General features: G+C 51.9%; 2 protein-coding genes across 5 annotated transcripts in view; one reads left to right on the plus strand and one right to left on the minus strand.

The window, feature by feature from the left end:
* The window catches only part of ZBTB17 (zinc finger and BTB domain containing 17), a 31,981-nt gene extending 26,861 nt beyond the window's left edge, over positions 1 to 5,120 (plus strand). Inside the window, exons 7-17 of one of the 2 annotated variants that reach the window (XR_010730508.1) lie at positions 127 to 362; positions 445 to 587; positions 672 to 972; positions 1,340 to 1,427; positions 1,516 to 1,632; positions 1,725 to 1,845; positions 2,082 to 2,212; positions 2,524 to 2,733; positions 2,839 to 2,928; positions 3,011 to 3,784; positions 4,058 to 5,120. Coding sequence is in view for 1 of the 2 variants with exons in the window: in XM_066270352.1 (XP_066126449.1) it covers positions 127 to 362; positions 445 to 587; positions 672 to 972; positions 1,340 to 1,427; positions 1,516 to 1,632; positions 1,725 to 1,845; positions 2,082 to 2,212; positions 2,524 to 2,733; positions 2,839 to 2,928; positions 3,011 to 3,294 (1,721 nt within the window). In the remaining variant the exon portion in view is untranslated. Of the gene's footprint in view, positions 1 to 126; positions 363 to 444; positions 588 to 671; positions 973 to 1,339; positions 1,428 to 1,515; positions 1,633 to 1,724; positions 1,846 to 2,081; positions 2,213 to 2,523; positions 2,734 to 2,838; positions 2,929 to 3,010 lie in introns of both variants that reach the window. The other variant, XM_066270352.1, reaches the window with a different exon arrangement.
* A 249-nt stretch (positions 5,121 to 5,369) lies between these two features.
* The window catches only part of SPEN (spen family transcriptional repressor), a 102,407-nt gene continuing 88,127 nt past the window's right edge, over positions 5,370 to 19,649 (minus strand). For all 3 annotated transcript variants that reach the window (XM_066270350.1, XM_066270349.1, XM_066270351.1), the window contains 5 exons: positions 7,875 to 16,089; positions 7,023 to 7,535; positions 6,696 to 6,890; positions 6,203 to 6,361; positions 5,370 to 5,775 (listed from right to left, as the gene is read on the minus strand). In XM_066270350.1, coding sequence (XP_066126447.1) covers positions 5,644 to 5,775; positions 6,203 to 6,361; positions 6,696 to 6,890; positions 7,023 to 7,535; positions 7,875 to 16,089 — 9,214 coding nt within the window. In that variant the 3' untranslated portion in view covers positions 5,370 to 5,643. The remainder of the gene's footprint in view (positions 5,776 to 6,202; positions 6,362 to 6,695; positions 6,891 to 7,022; positions 7,536 to 7,874; positions 16,090 to 19,649) is intronic.

Consider the following 19,649-nt stretch of genomic DNA (forward strand, 5'->3'; position numbering starts at 1 on the left):
ATGTGTGGAGATAAGAGAGCTGCAGACCTGACATGGTCAGGTGCCGGGTCAGCCTCCTGACATTTGTCCCTTTGGAGGTCCCTTCTGCCCTCCCTGGCGCCTCAGTGCCTGTCCTCCTCATCGCAGACATGCAGGTGGAGCCAGCCAGAAAAGGAGAAGTGGAGCGAGAGGACACCGTGCCTGCTGAAGTCAAGGAAGAGGGGCCTCCGCTGGACAAGGGAGACGCCCCCGAGGAGAGCGAGGAGTCGGCCAGCACAGACTCGGGCCAGGAGCTGAGCGCAGAGGCCCGGGGTCTGCGTGTGGGCACCTATGGCGACCGCACCGAGTCCAAAGCCTATGGCTCTGTCATCCACAAATGCGAGGTGAGCCGGGGGGCACCGGCCACCTGCCCAGCCCCATCCTCCCTCCCAGCACCCCCTCACGCTTGCTCCTCACCCCCTGCAGGACTGTGGGAAGGAGTTCACGCACACGGGAAACTTCAAGCGGCACATCCGCATCCACACGGGTGAGAAGCCCTTCTCGTGCCGGGAGTGCAGCAAGGCCTTCTCTGACCCAGCCGCCTGCAAGGCCCATGAGAAGACGCACAGGTGCGGTGCCCTGCCGCCCCTTGTCCCCACGGGCCCAGCCCTAGCGGGACGCCCGCGACCCCACCTCTCTCTTCTGACTGCCAGCCCGCTGAAGCCATATGGCTGCGAGGAGTGCGGCAAGAGCTACCGGCTCATCAGCCTGCTGAACCTGCACAAGAAGCGGCACTCGGGCGAGGCGCGCTACCGCTGCGAGGACTGCGGCAAGCTCTTCACCACATCCGGCAACCTGAAGCGGCACCAGCTGGTGCACAGCGGTGAGAAGCCCTACCAGTGTGGCCACTGCGGCCGCTCCTTCTCCGACCCCACCTCCAAGATGCGCCACCTGGAGACTCACGACACCGACAAGGAGCACAAGTGCCCGCACTGCGACAAGAAGTTCAACCAGGTGTGTGGGCATCGCCTAGCGGCGTCCAGGCCCTGTGCGCTGGCGGGCGGGGCCCTGGGCTGAGGGAGCCCTCGAGGCCATGGGCTCAGTGGGCGAAGTAGGGGGCAGAGTAGCCCAGGACGCTCCCCAGGGACAGAGCTCTGCCAAGGAAAGTGGCGAGGCAGGCGAAGTCGGGTGGGGTTCGAAACAGAAGGAACCCCGGGGGAGGTGGCTTCCTTCTCACTGCTGGGGTCTGGAATTTTCCACGTGGTGCTGGCCTTGAGCAAAGATGGAGCCATCCACAGGCCCCCGGGAGGACCCGGACCGCTGAGGCAGGGGCCTGGGCCAGGCCATGTGGGGTGGCCCTGCTGAGCCCTGTCTGGCACAGGTGGGGAACCTGAAGGCCCACCTGAAGATCCACATCGCGGACGGGCCCCTCAAGTGCCGAGAGTGTGGGAAGCAGTTCACCACCTCAGGTAGGGCCAGGCTGCCTGGCTGCCCCATGCCCTCCGCGCCGCAGCCGCCTCGCAGTGCCCCACGCCAGCCTTTTGTCGGTCCCCACAGGGAACCTGAAGCGGCACCTCCGGATCCACAGCGGGGAGAAGCCCTACGTGTGTGTCCACTGCCAGCGGCAGTTCGCGGACCCTGGCGCCCTGCAGCGGCACGTCCGCATCCACACGGGTGGGTGAGCGAGCCCGGCGGCCGGGGTGGACACATGGGGAGGAGGAAAAGTAGGTAGTAGGTGCCAACACAGCCTCTTGCCCCGTCTCCAGGTGAAAAGCCGTGCCAGTGCGTGATGTGCGGCAAAGCCTTCACCCAGGCCAGCTCCCTCATCGCCCACGTGCGCCAGCACACCGGGGAGAAGCCCTACGTCTGTGAGCGCTGCGGCAAGAGGTCCTGCCCCACCGGCCCCACCTGTGCCTGGGGCGCTGTGAGGTCCCTATTCTCTGCACCGTGAAGGTGTTCAGAAAACAAACTAGGGCTCAGTTGGGAACTAGAGCGGCTGCTGGCTGAGCCCAGGTGTTGGCCCAAAGGTTCCTGTCTAGTCCAGCAGAGGCAGGAGGCCCAGCCCAGTTGCCCCGCCCAGCTGGGGCAGTTCAGTGAGAGCCCCTCCCTCTGCTGCCCTGCAGATTCGTCCAGTCCAGCCAGTTGGCCAATCACATTCGCCACCATGACAACATTCGCCCCCACAAGTGCAGCGTGTGCAGCAAGGCCTTCGTGAACGTGGGGGACCTGTCCAAGCACATCATCATCCACACTGGTGAGTGTGCCCACCTGCCCATCTGGCCTGTGCCCCACCCTGCTTTTGGTGGGGGTGGTGGGAAGGAGGTACCTCCAGATGGCAGCCTTGGGTGCTGGCACTTGCAACAGGTGCCTTTGGAGGCAGTTCAAGTGAGGATCCCATTTTCTTAGAGCTTCTAGAAGGTGCAGGGGCCACTGGAGGCTTCTGAGCAGCTCTGGTGGCTGCCCAGGGCCCTTCCTACTGGCAAAGACAGGGCTGCCGGGGAAGCTGGAGGCCACTGAGGTCCCGCCTCCCCCAATGGCAGGAGAGAACCTTGCCTCCCCCCTCAGGAGAGAAGCCTTATCTGTGTGACAAGTGCGGTCGCGGCTTCAACCGGGTAGACAACCTTCGTTCCCATGTGAAGACCGTGCACCAGGGCAAGGCAGGCATCAAAATCCTGGAGCCAGAGGAGGGTGGTGAGGTCAGCGTGGTCACTGTGGACGACATGGTTACGCTGGCCACTGAGGCACTGGCGGCAACAGCCGTCACTCAGCTCACAGGTGCGGGCTGTGGGCAGCAGAGGGCAGTCGTGGGCCACTTGCCTCTCGGGTGACAGTGAAAGGGTAGGTGCCTCTGGCCTTAGGCCCTGCTGGTTCCCCCCACAGTGGTACCAGTGGGGGCTGCAGTGACCGCGGATGAGACAGAAGTACTGAAAGCTGAGATCAGCAAAGCTGTGAAGCAAGTGCAGGAAGAAGGTGAGAGGGACTGCCCAGGGTGTGGAAGTTTGTGGACCCCAAGAGACCTTCCCATCCTGACTTTGGCCCCCACCTCCCGCAGACCCCAACACCCATATTCTCTATGCTTGTGACTCCTGTGGGGACAAGTTCCTGGATGCCAACAGCCTGGCCCAGCACGTACGGATCCACACAGCCCAGGCCTTGGTCATGTTCCAGACAGACGCGGACTTCTACCAGCAGTATGGGCCAGGTGGCACGTGGCCGGCCGGCCAGGTGTTACAAGCTGGGGAACTGGTGTTCCGCCCTCGGGACGGGGCCGATGGCCAGCCTGCTCTGGCAGAGACGCCCCCCACAGCCCCAGAATGTCCACCCCCTGCCAAATGAGCAGGCATCCCTCCTCCTGACTATTTAAGGATGGGTGGCCGGCCTAGAGAGAATAAATTTGATTATTTTCTAATGCTGCCTACAGCTCCCTGTGAGGGTGGGGTAGGGAGCTGGCAGCTGTGGCTGACCCCGCAAAGGGCTGCCCCACCCAGGGGCTTCTTGGGAAAGCAGGCCATCCCTTTGCAGAATGGGACAGGAGCCCTGTTTAGAAGCAAGCCAGCTACTTTGCCTCAGTTGGGGCACAGGTAGCAGCACTCTTGGGGCCAGAGTGTGGCTCCATGTGTCCTGTACTCATCTGGTACCTACCCTCCATGGAGGCTTTCCACCTGTTCTTGGGGACCCTCTCTCTCTGCCATGGAGCCCAGCTGTGACCCTGCTCCCCCTATGCCTGGGGGTTGAAAGCTGGGTCAGCAGGGCTGGCCACACTGCTCACGAGGATCCGGGCAATGCAGAGAGCCCAGCTCAGGCGCCATTCAACCAGAGCAGCAAGGTAGGCAGAGAGAACCAGGCCCTGGGCCCAGTTCTGTTGGGTTTAGGAAGCAGGGCTCCACATTTTCACAGTAACTGTGGCCCAAGGATCATGGCCAAGCCAGTGCTGTCTTTAGGGGACATTTACTCGCCCTGAACCACTGGAGTCTCTCCCAGCAGGTGAGGGTGGAGGATCAGTGAGCAGCCAACTCGGATGGGGAGGTAGACACAGCACTGCTTAACTAGGAGCAGCAGCAGGGAAACGAGATGCTGTCTCTGCCCCCTTTCCCTTCAGTTTGTCTCCAGCAGCTGTAAGCCCTTACTCAGAGATGGTAGCGTCTTGCACCAGAAGTACTGGTCTGTTTTGGAGGAGCACCATGGATACTGCAGTGAGCCCACCACCTCTGCAGCTCCCGTGTTCCCATCCCTGCCCAGTTTCTCTGCCTGCAGTGCCCTTCCAGCTGCAGGGGAGGCCTGGCCATCCTGTCAGGAACTGCCGCAGGGCAGCCCTGCACCACACCCAGAGGACACCACAGCTCACTCAAGATGTTCCTGCGTTTGTATGGATGGGTGTTTTACCTGTAGTGCCTTCATATTATCAGAACCTTGAAGTGTCACAGATGTTTACTCCACCACAGCATTGAAAAAATGGTTCAAGTTCAGTCTGTGACAAAGCTTTTTTTTATATAAGATAAATTGATCCTTGGGCAGGAAAGTGGCAGAAAGGAAATAGGTCCGTTTAGACTGGAAGAAAGCAAAAGTGGAATGAGGGCTAGCCATTCCTATAAGCCAAGAATGCTTACTTGGTCCTCCCACCCAAGTGACAATCACATCCACACTTGACATGTTTTGTATTTTTTAATAAAGTTTGTAATCCAATGGACACACAAAACAAAACTGCGCTGAGAAAAACAGTTTCATAAATTAATAAGTGTTAGGAAGTTGTGGGGAGAGGTCAAGGTCACATAGGAAGAGAGAAGCCAGTCTTTCTGTAGTCTTTGTGTGGGTGACACTTCCAGACCGCGGGGGCAGGGCCCGTGCTGTAACGAAGCGCACTTATACAAATGAGTGACAATACAAAGTTTGAGTATGAAAATAAGATTTTCTCTGAAAACACATTTTTGGCACAGATTAAAAAAAATGTATGTCAGGGGAATTTGATTTTAAGTCAGTATTATATATATTTATATATATTATATATTTATATATACACACATCCCAAGTTCTGCATATCCCACCAAGAAAGAAAATCCTTCTGTTTGCTGTTTTTCGATTGTAAGCTGTACATCCTGGGTGAATCAGAGATGGTGGTGGCAGGATTAAGAATGGTGACAGCCAAATTAGCAAGGGGAAGGGAAGGGTGGGGGCAAAACAACTCCATGAAATGTTCCTTGACCCCAAGGTTTCAGCAGAAGTTTGAAGTCCTGCTTTAGAGTCCGATGTGTGTTCATATACACCGAGACATCCAGAGTGTCCACAGCCTGAATTCACTATGTAAGAGTCCAAGTCACTAATTTAGTGCAAAGGCAGTTCTGTTTTCTTGTTTCTTAAAAACAAAAACAAAAAAAATTAATTCCACTGCCCTGTTCCTTTTCTCCAAAAAGAGGAGAGAGAAACCCAGCCCCAAGGTGTCTGCAAGTCCATCGGTTGGTGGTCTGTCCTTGGGCTAAATGTCATGTAAACATACATATAGCAGCACCACTGCCCAGAGGGGTCTGTCCGCCTGAGCCGGGCGGGCAGGCAGGAGGGCGAGGCTGGCCGTCTGGCAGTGGAGTCTGTCCCCTTCGGCAGCTTCTTCCTCCACTTGGCTGGGTTGTCCTGTGTTTGTTTTTTGCTGCAGAGCCTCGGGAAACACCGAGTGGTGACTGACCATTCAGTGGCTCACACAGAGGCAATGACAATCATGAGGTGGGGAGAAATGTTGGAGATGCTAGCGAGAAGGTCGGGGGCCAGACGGGACAGGTGACTCTCAGAGAACTCGCAGGGTGGGAAGATCTGCAGCACATAGGCGGGCTGAGGAAGGGGACAAGAGTGATAAGTGGGACTCCCTGTCTTCATATCACCCACCCCACTGCATTCCAACCAGAGGCCTGATGCAGAGAACCAGGTTGAGTCAGTTTCACAACCAGCTTAATGTCTCCATGACTTCGTCCACCAGAAGAAAGCTAGGTGTCAGAAAACTAATGTGAACTAACTTCCTATGAACTTCTTCCAAATCATTAAGCTAAAGAAAAACCTTGATTGTCTCCAGAATGGGCAGTGGGAGCCCTACCCATATACTCTGCTTGTTGCCTCTATCCAGAATGACCTTTGCCCACCTCCTGAGAAACTCCTGAACTGCTCTAGCTGGCACTGGTAGCCCATGCCACCTAACCACCTGACCACCCCACACCACCCCACCTGTGTGTGCACCACGGAATGACACTGGGCATGGGCTGACCTGATTGGAGCCAGGGTTGGGAACATTGATGATCCCTGCCGCCTGCTTTGCCTGCAGGTAGGTGATGAAGGCAGCCTTGAGGGACTCGGTCTGGCTCACGACATCCTCTTGGTCACGGCCACAGGGCAGAGCCAGCAGCAGACAGTAATCTGTCTCCGCCTGGGACAAAGGCAGCCGTCAGTGATCAGAGGCCTCCTCACAAAACACACAGAGGCCTGTCCAACCCAGGGATTTGGCTCCTATATCCACAAAAGCCCCCACTTTTGAAATGACCTTCAAGTCCACCCTCCTATTCGTTAAGAGAAAAAAATAAAGCCTGTTTTTATGTCTAGAGGCATTTTACACCCCCAGAGGAGACAGAAAATGCTCTGCATCACCCACTGTAAGAATGCCATTTCTGCACCCCATGACAAGTCAGGGAGACAGGCAGCTGGGGGCCACCCACACGTTCTATCCCTGGGTGGGGCAGTTGCTGACCCGGGCCTTGTCTTACCGTCATCCTTCGGGTAACCCCTTCCAGCTGGGAGGCCTCCAGCCGCATCCTCTGGGCGATTCTCAGGGGGGGACCTCCTTCAGAGAGGGGCAGAGAGCGATGGGCCAGAACGTTGTTGCCAGAGACAAAGTGGAGCTGCACGGCAGCTGTGTCGTTCTTGAGGGCCAAGAGGCCCTGCCACACGATGGGGTACTTCTGCTCATGGAGAAACGAACAGGAAGTGAGCTCACGAGGGGAAAGCAGAGCCATGCTAGACATGGCTCTAGGCGGGCAGCTTGCTAGGCTAAGTGAAGATCTTAGGACATTTTAACACAGCACAAAGCTTACCTTCAAAAGCTGGACCATATCCACAGGCCTCTGGGAAGTCAAATGTGGAGAAGAATCTTGTTTGGGAGAGGGCTGGGCTTCAGTGTGCAGCAGAGCCAGTCCTGGAGGGGTGCTAGGGCCTGAGGTGGTGGGGACAAACAAAGGCTGCTTTGGGGCAGCCTGAGCAGGGAGAGGGCCTGGGAGGTCAGGCTTCATGGAGACAGACACAGGGGAGGGATAGGAGATCTGGCTGGTTTCTGCTTGGGTCCTCTGAACCTGGACATGAGGCTCAGCTGGTCTGTTTGCAGGTATGGCTGGGATGCGAGGCTGCTCTACTCCTGTCTGGGTCCCCTTCGCCTCCTGGGAAACCTGAGGCATCTTGCTGCCCAGTGGCTGGCCTGGCTGGCTGAGTGGTGAAGGCTGGCAGGGCTGCGGGGGCTGGACAGGCTGTGTGGATGGCATGGGCTGCTGGGTAGGCTGTGCAGACTGTGCAGGCTGACTAGGCTGCAAGGGCTCACCTTCAGGAGGGGGACCCTGGAATTGAGCGGGGGAAAAAGGGACAGAGTCAGTCTGTTATGCACAACACCCACAAAGGGGGCTTTAAACAGTTGGTGATGCTCCTGGGCATTTAGGATTGAGGGTCCTGGTAAGAGGAAGTGACCTGTTCCCTCCCTCTCCACCCATGCAGGCAGAAGACACCAATCCATTTGTTCCCACAAAGAGTTCCTTCCCATGTCCCTAAGCTCTCTGTGCTGTGTTGTGATCCCTTCATCCTAAATTTTAAGAAGCATCTGTTTAAACCCATGAAGAGAGGGACCACCCTGGCACCTCGATCACCATTTGCACCAGGAGGCTCATATGTGGTGCTCTCACCTGCGTGGGAGCCTTGGTCCGGGAGGGCAGGCCGATGGAGGTGGTGGCGGGAAACTGCGTGTGTGCGAGCTGAGCCGGGCTGTGGTAGGCACGGATGTCCCCGTATCTGTACTCCTGAAAGAGCTCCCCGCCACTGGAGTGCACAATCTGCACCCCGTGGGTCACCACCACAGGCGGACTCAGAGGCAGCCCCTGAAGCTGGTTGCTGGGGGTGACTGTGAGGATCCGGGCCTCACTGTGAGGGGCAGGGGCAGATGCAGGGGCTGCTTTGGCATCTGTTGTCTTGGCAGCTTCTTTTCCTGGCTGCTGAGGGGTCTTGCTGGCTGCTGGCACCTTCACTATGCCGTCTGCCGCCCGGGGCTGCTCGCTGACTGCTGTCACATGGGGATGCACCATAATCCTCACGTCCCGGGGTACACTATATGGGTGTAGTCGGTACTCGGACTGCATGACCAGCACTTCCGATTGCACAGGGGCTGCGGCTCGAGCAACAGGAAGGTGATAATGTACTTCTTCCTCTGGAGGGTGCTGGGAGGCCAGGGCAGGCACACCAGCTGTGGCTGGCTGGGGTGTGCCAGCCCGCTGTGGAGCCCTGACCTCTATTTGCTGGGGCTGCAGAGGGGCTCGAGGAGAATGAAGGGTCTCTGGTCGGATGCTGTAGGTGATGCTGGGTAGTGTGGGTGTGTTCATCCTCACTTCACCCTGGGACAGGTGGCTAAGGGACACCGTCTGGGTGATGCTGTGGGGTGGCATGATGACCGACTGCTCTGGATGGATGCTGGAGATGAACTGAGGCACTGGGATGCCTGCAGCCAGCATGACTGTGGCATTGGTGGAGAGCGCGGGGGACGTGGTGCTGCTGGGGTGGCAGGCCCTTGGGAACGGAGTTGGAGCAGGCCCACTGGGTCGCGGAGAATGTGCATCTGGCTTTGTGGCTGCCAGATGGGAGACAGTTCGATCTGTTGGGGTGCTGGGCCCTGAGGTGACATGGTTTACTTCTGCAGGCAGTTTGCTGGGCAGAGCAGAAGGGTGGTGGGGAGTGAGAGCAGACCCCAGGTTAGCCGGCTGAAGGACCTTGGTCTCTATTTTGAGAGTGACGGGGTCGGCAAGCTTTTTATTAGTGGTGACTATGCTTGGGGTGAGGACCAACTGGTTGTGAACCAGCACTGGGGGTGTGTTTATGCCCTGAGTGAGAACCTTCACTGTGCCACCCTGGGTGACAGGTGTGGACACAGAGAGGTGAATGGGCTCAGGCTTCTCCAAGGACGGGCGGTCGGCTTTAACAGATGAGATCACTGGAGATGCATTATACGTCTGGGCAGTTAGCACCAGAGTGGAATGAGTGGCCACATTCGCATAGCCTGAAGAAGCTTGGGGCCCTTTGGGAGGTGGCTGTGCCGGTGTGACAGAATCTGGTTTAACTTGGGACTTGGACACTGACTGCTGAAATTCAATGTCCATGGCACTTGCTGGGGGGATCTGGCTGATCTTGGCGCTGATCCGCTGTGGGCCTTCCGTCTTCTGCCCGGAATAGCTCAGGAGCACAACCCCTTCAGAAGTGTTCACACGCAGCCCGGCTCCAGAGCCCGAGTCTGCTGGACGCTCATCAATCACAGACATAGACCCTGGGTGGAACCGACTGTTTTCATTAGTGCCTGATCTTTGCTTGCACTTTGCTGGTGGTGCAATCACTGCACCTGCCACAGTCACTGCACCTGTTGTGGCAGTCACACCGCCAGATGCGGCAGTCACAGTACTCGCTGTGACTGTCACGGCACCCGCTGTAGCGCTCACGGCACCTGCTGTAGTGCTCACGGCACCCGTGGCGGCATTCACCACACCCGTGGCGGCATTCACCACGCCCGTGGTGGCATTCACCACACCTGTGGCGGTGTTCACTGTGCCCACAGTGGCATTCACCGGAGTGGTGAGAACATTCACTGGCCCTGTCAGAACATTCACTGGCCCCTTGAGGACGTTGACGGAGCCAGCAGGAGTGTTCACCAAACCTTTCAACGTCGTCACCGAGCCCTTCACGGGGCCTTGCAGGGCATTCACTGGGCCAGTCAGTGCGTTCACTGGGACCAAGGAGACATTCACTAGGCCGGTCAGGGCACTCACCAGGCCAGTCAGGGTTTGAGGAGCTGGTTTTGCCAAAGTTATCTTTTGTGGATTCTCCAAATCAATGCTGACAGGCATCCGGCTAATAACAGAAGTGATTTTAGGAGCAATGACTGGAGCCACCTTTTCTTTGTCAGTGGCCACTGGAACCTCTGAGGCCTGTGTGTCAGAGGCATTAGCTATTGGAGTTGCTGGATTTTCTTCTGGAAGAGGTTTTTTAGATTCGACGGGAGGGGGGGGTGGCTCATGCAGACAAGGGGCGGCACTGACAGGCTCCGCAATGGCGGCTGTGACACTTGTGGAAGTGATGCCTGTGGCAGACACATATTTGGGGTCCATGAGAATCTTTCTCAGTGTACTGGAGCTGGTATCAACGTCAGAGGCTTTTGTGTCTGGGGGAAGAGCTGGCGATGGGGCAGACTGAGCCCGAGGCTCCTCCTGCCTCGTGATCCACTCTGTTACCTTAGGGGGGGGACTCTGCTGTGGGACACCCCCAGAGGTCACGAGAGGTGGGAGCTTTGCTGCAGTTACAGAAGGAATTGTGGGAATGGGAATGCTCAAATCACTGGGAGGGGTCACTGGATCGCTTTCAATAATGGAATGCACCTTGAACCTGGCTTGGGGCTCACTGTCCATCAATGCTGGCTGGGAGGGAGTAGGAGGATCTGGGAGCACAGTTGTTTTGGTTGGAGTCTTTTCTTCAACACTGCTTTCTTGGGGTAAGTTTTCCGTGGATGGAGTCTCGCTTGGGTCAGAAGGACATGTCTCTGGAGGAGTGGTCTGGGGCTTTTCACTCTGCTTTTCTTCCTGGGGAGTTTCTAAGGGTTGTACTGGTGTCCCCTCCTTTGTGGCAGGACTATTGCTTTGAACTTGGCTGGGTTCTGAAACACGGGTCTCTGCAGCAGCCCCCGTTTTTTTGTTTGTATTCCGTTTTCGACGCGATCGAGTTGTTTTCTGGCGCCCTTTGTCTTTTCGAGGGAGCGAGATTTCAGCTTCTTTCGATCCCTTGGCCTCTGGCACTGGGTGAGAGGTTTCCCTGCTGTTCCCTCCAGCTTCCTTGGTATCTGCTGGGCCTGCTGAGGGGTTAGGAACACTGGCTGGTGGCCCAGAAGATTCGGTAGTAGACTCAGTCTCCAAGATGCCAGACACAGCCTCATCAGTCTCAGGCTCCATCCCCTCCTCAGGGGTCTGCAGCTCCTGAGAACGAGGCTGCTGGTCTGTCTGAGATTCTGGGGGGTAAGGTGTTGGTGCTGGGAAGTGTTCTGGCTCCCCAGAAATGTCATTGATGATGGAGCCAATGGCTGCAGCCAGTTCTGTTTCACTCGCCTGATGCGCGGGCTTGTTTCTGTCCTCTGCGGAGAGGCCACCTGGTGCATCTGTGGCTGTCGCCTTGAAAGCCGCAGAGGCAGAGGTTTCAGTGAGCTTTGCGATGTTCTCCACAGCCTGCTCTAGCTCCATCTGCTTGGCTAGCTGCTTGGCTTCTGGGCCCAGCTCAGAAGCAGGCCGATCTTCCTTCTCTGGCTCTTTCTCTGGACCAGCCGGATCACTGCTCACCTGGGAGGACAGAGCCTCGTGTGGGGGACTCCTGCCCTTCTCAGGAGAGACTGCCACAATTCCTGCTTCCTTCTCCCCAGCCAGCCCCGCAGGGCCCTCGGCCACAGTGGGACTGACACTGGCATTCGCTGTTTTCATATTGGCAGATTTGTCCACTGCTGACCTCAGGTTTCGAGATCTTCCTCTCTTTGACTTGGAGTTTTTTTCAGGGGCCGGTTTCTTCTCTACCACTTCAACTGGGGAGGTTTCAGGTGGATTTTTGTCTGTGCCCGTTTCTTTTTTGTCACGTTTTTCGCTTCCTGGTTCTTCTTTATCAGTCTTAGATTTTGTGTGTTCTTTCACATTTACTTGAGGACTCGTCTCAGTGGTGGCTGCAGGACGTTCAGCATCAACTTTAGGTTCATTTTTTCCCCTTTTCCCTTGTGGACCACCAGCAGCTACTGATTTTTGGGATCGTGGAGACCTCCAGCCCTCAGCGGGTTTCAGTGTTTCGACCGGTTCTTTTGCCTCCATCTCCTCATCTTCTTCGGCTCGACGGCGCGTTTTTGGAGGCCTCCCCCTCCTGGGGGTGGTGGGGACTGCCGCTGCCTCCTGGAGCTCCCGCTCCACTCTCTTTCTGGTCACTCGTGGCTGCTCGACAGGCTCCTTAACTGGAGAGCGGCTTTCGTGGTCACCCATGGTTGCATAAACACTTCTTACATTCCGGCGCCTTGTTCGGCTGAGGGGCAAACTTGGCTCTGGGTGTTCAGTATCTGCAGCTGAGTTTTTAGAAGCGGTCCTCGTAATCTTCTCGGCCTCCATCTTCAACTCTAAGAGCTTCTGGGCTTCTCCCCGAGGAGAACTGGACCGCTTGAGTTTTTCCCGGTCTATCCTCTCACTCTTCCTGGTGACGGGCTTCTCCACCATGCTTGCTGCAGCTGCCTGGATGGGGGTCTTGGAACGTTTACTTTTGTTTGGCTTTTTATCTTTTGTAGCAACTGGAGGATCAACCTCTACATCTTCGGAAGCTTTAGGCTGAACCTCAGGAACAACTTCAGCTTTCTGATTTGCAATGGGCTCAACACTACCAGCTGGGTCTGGCTTTTCCACTTTGGGCTCATCAGCTTCCTTAGGTTTCTGGGTCGGTTTCGAATGTGGCTGCGTACTGTCAGGTTCTGGGTCTCCACTGGGCTCTACATGGGCAAATGAAGCCCCAGGAGTTGGAGGCTTGGCATCCAAATAAGGCAGCTGGTCAACTGGTGAACTTTCTCCAACCACTGCAGGAGTCTCGCCAGCATCTTTGTCAGCGTCCGCTCCTGGGGCCAAGTCTGCTTGTTCAGGTTGTTCCACAGCAATGGGAGCCGGTTCTGACACAGGTTTTGCCTCTTCTGAGACAGAGGCTGGCTCCCCGGTCTTCTCTTCCCTCACCGAAGGCACCTCCCCTGTTTTATCACCAGCTGTCTTCTCTAGTGATGGCGACGCTGACTCTGGAGGACCAACTGAAGACGGGGTTTTCAGTTCTGACTCTTTATTCTCAGAAGCAGATTCTGGGGTCTTGGGATGATCCTCTGTATCTTCCTGTTTCTCAACCTCTTTGGGTTTTTGGTCTTTTTCTTTTTCTTTCTGTTGCATTCGTGTGAGTTCCACAAATCTGCTATGGAAAAGAACTACTGGCTCTTGAACCAAATCAGTTGTGCTAGTCACTCCATCAGATGTCTGTCTCCCATATAACCTACCAGAAACAAAGTCAGATTCCTCATCTTTTCTCTCTAGGTGCTGCAAGCGCTTGGAATCTTGTTCAAAGATTGAGCTGTGTAGAAAACGCGAAGCAAATAATTCTTGCCTTTCCTGTTCTTCTTCTTTATGATCATCTTTTTTATCGTCCATTTTTCCTTCTGAATCAGTTCGAATTTTCTTCTTTTTCATGTACCAGGAGGGAATAGGTCTTGGAGCAGAGTCAACCTTTTCTTTATCTTTATTGTTTCTAAAATTAGCAAACCGAGAGTCCCAATCAAGAAAAGACCAATTTTCTTCCCGAGATGAAGAAAGGGATTTAGCTCTTTCAAGCAAAGCCTTAGTGTCTGGGGTGATTGTCTTATCCAATGCAAAAGAATAAAATTTGTTCCTTTCTAAAGAACTGGAGAGTCTTTCATCTCTCTCACGGAGTTTGTCTTCTCTGTCCCTCAATAAAAAAGATAATCGAGAACTTTCAAATAATGCAGATGCTCTGGGTGAGTGAGATTTATGTTCACCATCTTCATCAGAATCAGAAGGCACCTCCCCAGGTTCCAAGTCACGTACAGACCTCTTTCGAAGGCTGTCTCTCTTAATTATGCTGTTTGGAAAACTCACATCAAATCTGCTGGCATCTTGCTTCATTTGAGAGTCCCACCGATTTAGTTCATCTTCAGAATTCAAGACAGATAGCTTTATTTTGGCCATGTCTGCCATCTGTTCTCTCTTGCTGGAATCATAAGGATTAAATTTTAAGGATTCTTCTCTAACTGTTACGTTAGAATAAGAGAGACCCTTTCCATCTACTTTGGGAGACCCCTTCACTGACACCAGCTTAGGAGAGCCGATGGGGTCGTCTTCCTCATGGAAGGAAACGTGTCGAATACTGGGAGAACAGCCAGTCCTTTCAGAATCTTCACTGATTTGGCGTGAACTTCTGTAATTCCTCTCTCTTTTGGTGCAGATATCAAAATCAACGTGATCCATCCTTTTCTTTTTGCTGGGAGGAGAGTCATCGGTGACATCTTGAGGAGGCTTACCTACCTCATGAACAAGACTACGTCTTTCATAGTCATCCACATCTTTTTTAGGACTGCCAAACTTCTCAGACTTGGCTATTTCCATCTCCATCTGCTGTTTTCTACGACTCTGCTCCATTTGTTTTCGGTAACTCTGCGTGTGATCAATATCAATGCCAATTTTTTCTTCAGTATTTATTGAATGTGGTTTCTCTTGGCCTGATTTACATTCAAGTGCTTCATCACGAAGACTGCAATAGTTTTTCCTAGTATTATCCTCTCTCTCTGGCCCTTGCTCATCTAATAGCTGGAGCTGCTTGAGCTGTGGTTTTGAGGAAGTGGGTTTTTTCGAGTGGATTTCTTGATTTTCTACAGATTCACCTACTGGTTCTCCCAGCCTTGCTTGCAGGTCTGAGATGGGTCTGGAGCCAGTCCCAACAGAAACACTGGCCAGCTCCTGACTATCTTTGGGGCTGGGAACAGCATTAAGTCTGTCTAGTTTGATCTTTTTAGAGTCTCTTTTAAAAATCTCTTTCCTCACAGGCTTTCTTTCGGGCTCTCCTTCCCTCGGGAGAGTGACATCTCGAGATGGTATGTCAGGCTGCTTTTTTAAAAGCACCCGCGCATCCTCCATCTCTGGACTACTTTTCTTGACTTCTGATTTCTGCCTTTCTGCTTTCAAATTGGGATCTGCAAAACGCCTTTTCCTCGCTTCCAGCTTCTCCAGGTCCACAGAGCTTATCCCGTCAGCAGACAGATCTAGTTTGAGGTGCTTCCTGGGCTTAAGCCTGCCTTCCTTATCCACCACTTCTACATGACTCGAAAGTGCCTTTTCTTTTGGCACCTTCACTCTGGCAGATTCCAGTTTAGACAGGTCCGATTTTGCAGGCTCCATGTGAGAGACTTGAAGTTTCTGATCTAGGGCAGAAGACTTAACAGTGTCATTATCAAGCTTGGCTTTGGGCTTTTCCGAAGGAGTGTGCTCAATCACCTTCCCCTCTTTTTCTTTCACTCGAGTCAAAACCACGCAAGGCATGAGTTCTAAGCGGTTTTTTGCTATTCCTTCCTTGTCAGCTTTCTCTCTGCTCAGTTTAATAGAACTCCTTGATTTTTCAGGGCTCTGTTCTTTTTCATTTTCTTGGTCTGTTTCTGAAGACTGAGAACTAGGGGAATGAACTTTTCCTTTTCGTTTCTGCTTGTCAGTTTTGTCCTTTTCTACTTTCTCCTTCCTTATTAAGCGTCTCTCTCTTTCCACTCTCTCAAGATCAAAAGTTCGTTCTTTATCTGTCTTTTCGTTTTTTGTATAGCGTTCCAAACGAGATTTGTCAAGTTTATCATATCTTGGAGGGGAAAGTGAGCTACAACTTCCACTCCTGTCCGAGGACCGGCTGTAAATCCTCCTCTCAGAATCACTTGGTAATCTCTCGGACTGTGAGGGAGATGTTCCAGGAGTCTGTGGGCGTCTCAAGTGCACCGGACTCTGACTGCGTTCAATTGGCCTCCTCTCATGGTCTCTGTCTCGGTCAGAGTCAAATCGTTCACGATCTCTTTCTCGTTCCCGCTGCCTATAACTGTATTCCCGAATATCTTGTTCATAAGGATCGCTTCTGTAATCCCTGTATTCCCGAGGATCATCGTAATATCGAGATTCATAATAGTCTCCTTGATAAGTTTCCCATTCTGAATAAAATTCTCTCCCTCGAGCTGGATAGTCCCGTCTGGAATCCTCAGCGTATGTGCCTGGAGTACGAACATTCTCATAATATGTACGATCTTGGCTATAGTCATAAGATCCCCTTCGTTCCTCTCTGCCAAAAAAGCAAAAAAATACATTAGATCTTTTGTTTCCTCATCATGTACACATTAAATCATACATATAAGATTACAAAGTCCTGGCCCTGGCCGGTTGGCTCAGCGGTAGAGCGTTGGCCTAGAGTGCAGAGGACCCAGGTTCGATTCCCGGCCAGGGCACATAGGGGAGGCGCCCATTTGCTTCTCCACCCCTCTGCCGCGCTTTCCTCTCTGTCTCTCTCTTTCCCTCCCGCAGCCAAGGCTCCATTGGAGCAAAGATGGCCTGGGCGCTGGGGATGGCTCTGTGGCCTCTGCCTCAGGCGCTAGAGTGGCTCTGGTCGCAATATGGCGATGCCCAGGATGGGCAGAGCATCGCCCCCTGGGGGGCAGAGCACCGCCCCTGGTGGGCATGCCGGGTGGATCCCGGTCGGGCGCATGCGGGAGTCTGTCTCTCCCTGTTTCCAGCTTCAGAAAAATGAAAAAAAAAAAAAAAAAAAAGATTACAAAGTCCTGCTTCTAATAATCTTTGCCTCCTGACCTGTGGTGGCACAGTGGATGGACCTGGAGTGCTAAGGTCACCGGTTCAAGGCCCTGGGCTTAACATACGAGAAGCAACTATGAGTTGATGCTTCCTGCTCCTCCTCCACTTCTCTCTCTCTACTCTCTAACATCAATAAATAAAATCTTTTCAAAAGAAATAATAAAAACATTTGCCATTATTTACTCATTAGTCAGACCTGTACTGTCCAATACTGTAGGCACTAGCCACACATGGCTACTGAGAACCTGAAGTCTGGCTAGCCTGAGTTGACATGTGAGTGTAAAATACACACTGGATTTGGCAGATTTAGTTTTAAAAAATAAAAAGATATTTTAATAATTTCTTTAATTATATTGAAATATTTTAGATATACTGAGTTAAATAAAATTAATTTTAATTTTTCTTACTTTTTAATGTGATACTAGAAAATTTAAGACCACAGATGTAGCTTACATTGTGTTTCCACTGGATAGCAGTGGTCCAACCCTTTCTCCTTTAGCATTGGGTACTGTGATCTACAATAAGCACTAGTATTAAAGAATATATCCCAACATTTCTAAATACACTATGTTCCTGACATAGTATTTGAGAGAATAAATGAAATACTACTTAAAAACTATAAGCCCTTATGCAAATAGGTCATAATTTGCATTCCTGAGCTGAACTATCACTTAGAAGTAAACATTTTTTTCATCCATTCAGAGGGATGACTTCCTTCCACTCTATGAAAAAGCAAAGACCCTGAAGTTCTGAGGCATTCTCGCTCTCTGACCTACTTTTCTTGACTTCTGATTTTCCATAAAGCACTGTCATCTGAAACCAAATGGGGCAAGTTCCACGCTCTCCTGTTTCCTATTTTGTGAGATAAACTGCATTCAACAGGGATAATAACCATGAATAAGAACCAAAGAACAAAGCCAAAGCCAGATCAGTAAAATGAGTGAACTTAAGTAGTAATATATAAAAATTAACATCCACACAATATTATCCAACCCTCATAAGACACTGTTCTTTCAAAAACATTTAATGGATGCACAAAGGATCTTAATAGACTTTTAATTTTAATGTCTTAGGTAGCACTAGACCACAAACATTTTCTATTCACTTATGTTAACAATTCCTGTGAGCACTTAAAGTATTAACAATAACTTTAAACTACTACTTAGAGAACTAGCATTGACAACTTCTCTCTCTCTCTGCAGACACATTCTCTTGCATATGTATGTGTGTGCATTCTCTCTCTCTCTCTCTCTCTCTCACACACACACACACACACACACACTCACACGACTGAGAAGGAAAAGCCTTGTATCAAGACTAACTTTCTGGAGAACTGTTGAATTTTGACATTATGGAATGTAGAATCCTATCACCTAGTCAAAAATTAAGATTGAGTTTTTGAAAATTTGACTGTGGGGAACAAATTTTCATTTACAAACCTCCCAAGTTACTTAGTGACCACTATACAATACTCTACATGGAAATGATTCAAAGAAATATATACCTTCTATGATTTAAATAAAAATGAAGTGGCAAGAAGAGGCAATAAAAAGGAAATACTTATTCAACAGGTTTCTGGAAGCCCGATCAGGATTTGGCTCGTGCCTGTCATAGAGCCTTTTATACTTGAATCTGAATGTCTAAAAGCATTTATCACACACAGTCTTTTGTCTAACACATGTGTATAGGGGTGGAGATTTAGTGTAACATTCCAGGAGATTTAATCTTATAGACATGTCTGGACAAACAGCTTGATCACATGGATGATAGTTTCCAATTTCAAATGTGATCAGCTATTGAAGAATCTGGTTGACACTATGTTAAAATGTTTTTAATATATTCAGTGTGAAAAAGAATCAGTCATCAATTTGAGGGCAATTTTAAGCTAACAGAAATAGCCTGATTCAGACCATGAGATCTTAAATGATTCTTAACTGTATTGTTTCTTACAAGCAGCAGAAAAAATATTAAATACTACATACCATGACTGATTGAAAATATTAACAAGGGGAAATATGGTTTACCTTTACATTGCTAAAGTTAGCAATTTATATATGTCATGGCTTGCTAATTTACAAGTTATTTTAAAAATGTGAATTTAAAACAATGCTCTTGCCCTGGCCGGTTGGCTCAGTGGTAGAGCATCGGCCTGGCGTGCAGAAGTCCCGGGTTTGATTTCTGGCCAGGGCACACAGGAGAAGCGCCTATCTGCTTCTCCACCCCTCCCCCTCTCCTTTCTCTTCTATCTCTCTCTTCCCCTCCTGCAGCTGAGGCTCTATTGGAGCAAAAGATGGCTCGGGCACTGGGGATGGCTCCGTGGCCTCTGCCCCAGGCGCTAGAATGGCTCTGGTTACAACAGAGCGACCCCTCGGATGGGCAGAGCATCGCCCCCTGGTGGGCGTGCCGGGTGGATCCCGGTTGGGCGCATGCGGAAGTCTGACTGACTGCCTCCCCCGTTTCCAGCTACAAAAAAATATCAGAAAACAAACAAACAAACAAACAAACAAAAAAACAATGCTCTTGCCCTGGCTGGATAGCTCGGTTGCTTAGAGCATTATCCCGAAGTGCACAGGTTACCAATTCGATCCCTGGTCAGGGCATATATAGGAACAGATCGATGTTCCTGTCTCTCTCTCCCCACCTTCCTCTCCCTCTAATACCAACAAAATAAAATATTTAAAAGTTTCTCTTAAAAAAATAAAAATAGCCTGAGCAAGTGGTGATGCAGTGGATAGAGTATCGAACTAGGACACAGAGGACCCAGGTTCGAAACCCCAAGGTTGCCGGCTTGAGCGTGGAGTCATCCAACATGAACGCAGGGTCACTGGCTTGAGCGTGGGATCATAGATATGACCCCATGGTCACTGGCTTAAGCCCAAAGAACACTGGCTTGAGCCCAAGGTCGCTGGCTTGAGCCCAAAGGTCACTGGCTTGAGCCCAAGGTCGCTGGCTTGAGCAAGGGGCTACTCGCTCTGCTGTAGACCCTTTTGTCAAGGCACATATTAAGAAGACAATCAATGAACAACTAAGGTGCCG

Source organism: Saccopteryx bilineata, chromosome 3, assembly GCF_036850765.1.
Source record: "Saccopteryx bilineata isolate mSacBil1 chromosome 3, mSacBil1_pri_phased_curated, whole genome shotgun sequence".
Lineage (NCBI taxonomy): Eukaryota > Metazoa > Chordata > Mammalia > Chiroptera > Emballonuridae > Saccopteryx > Saccopteryx bilineata.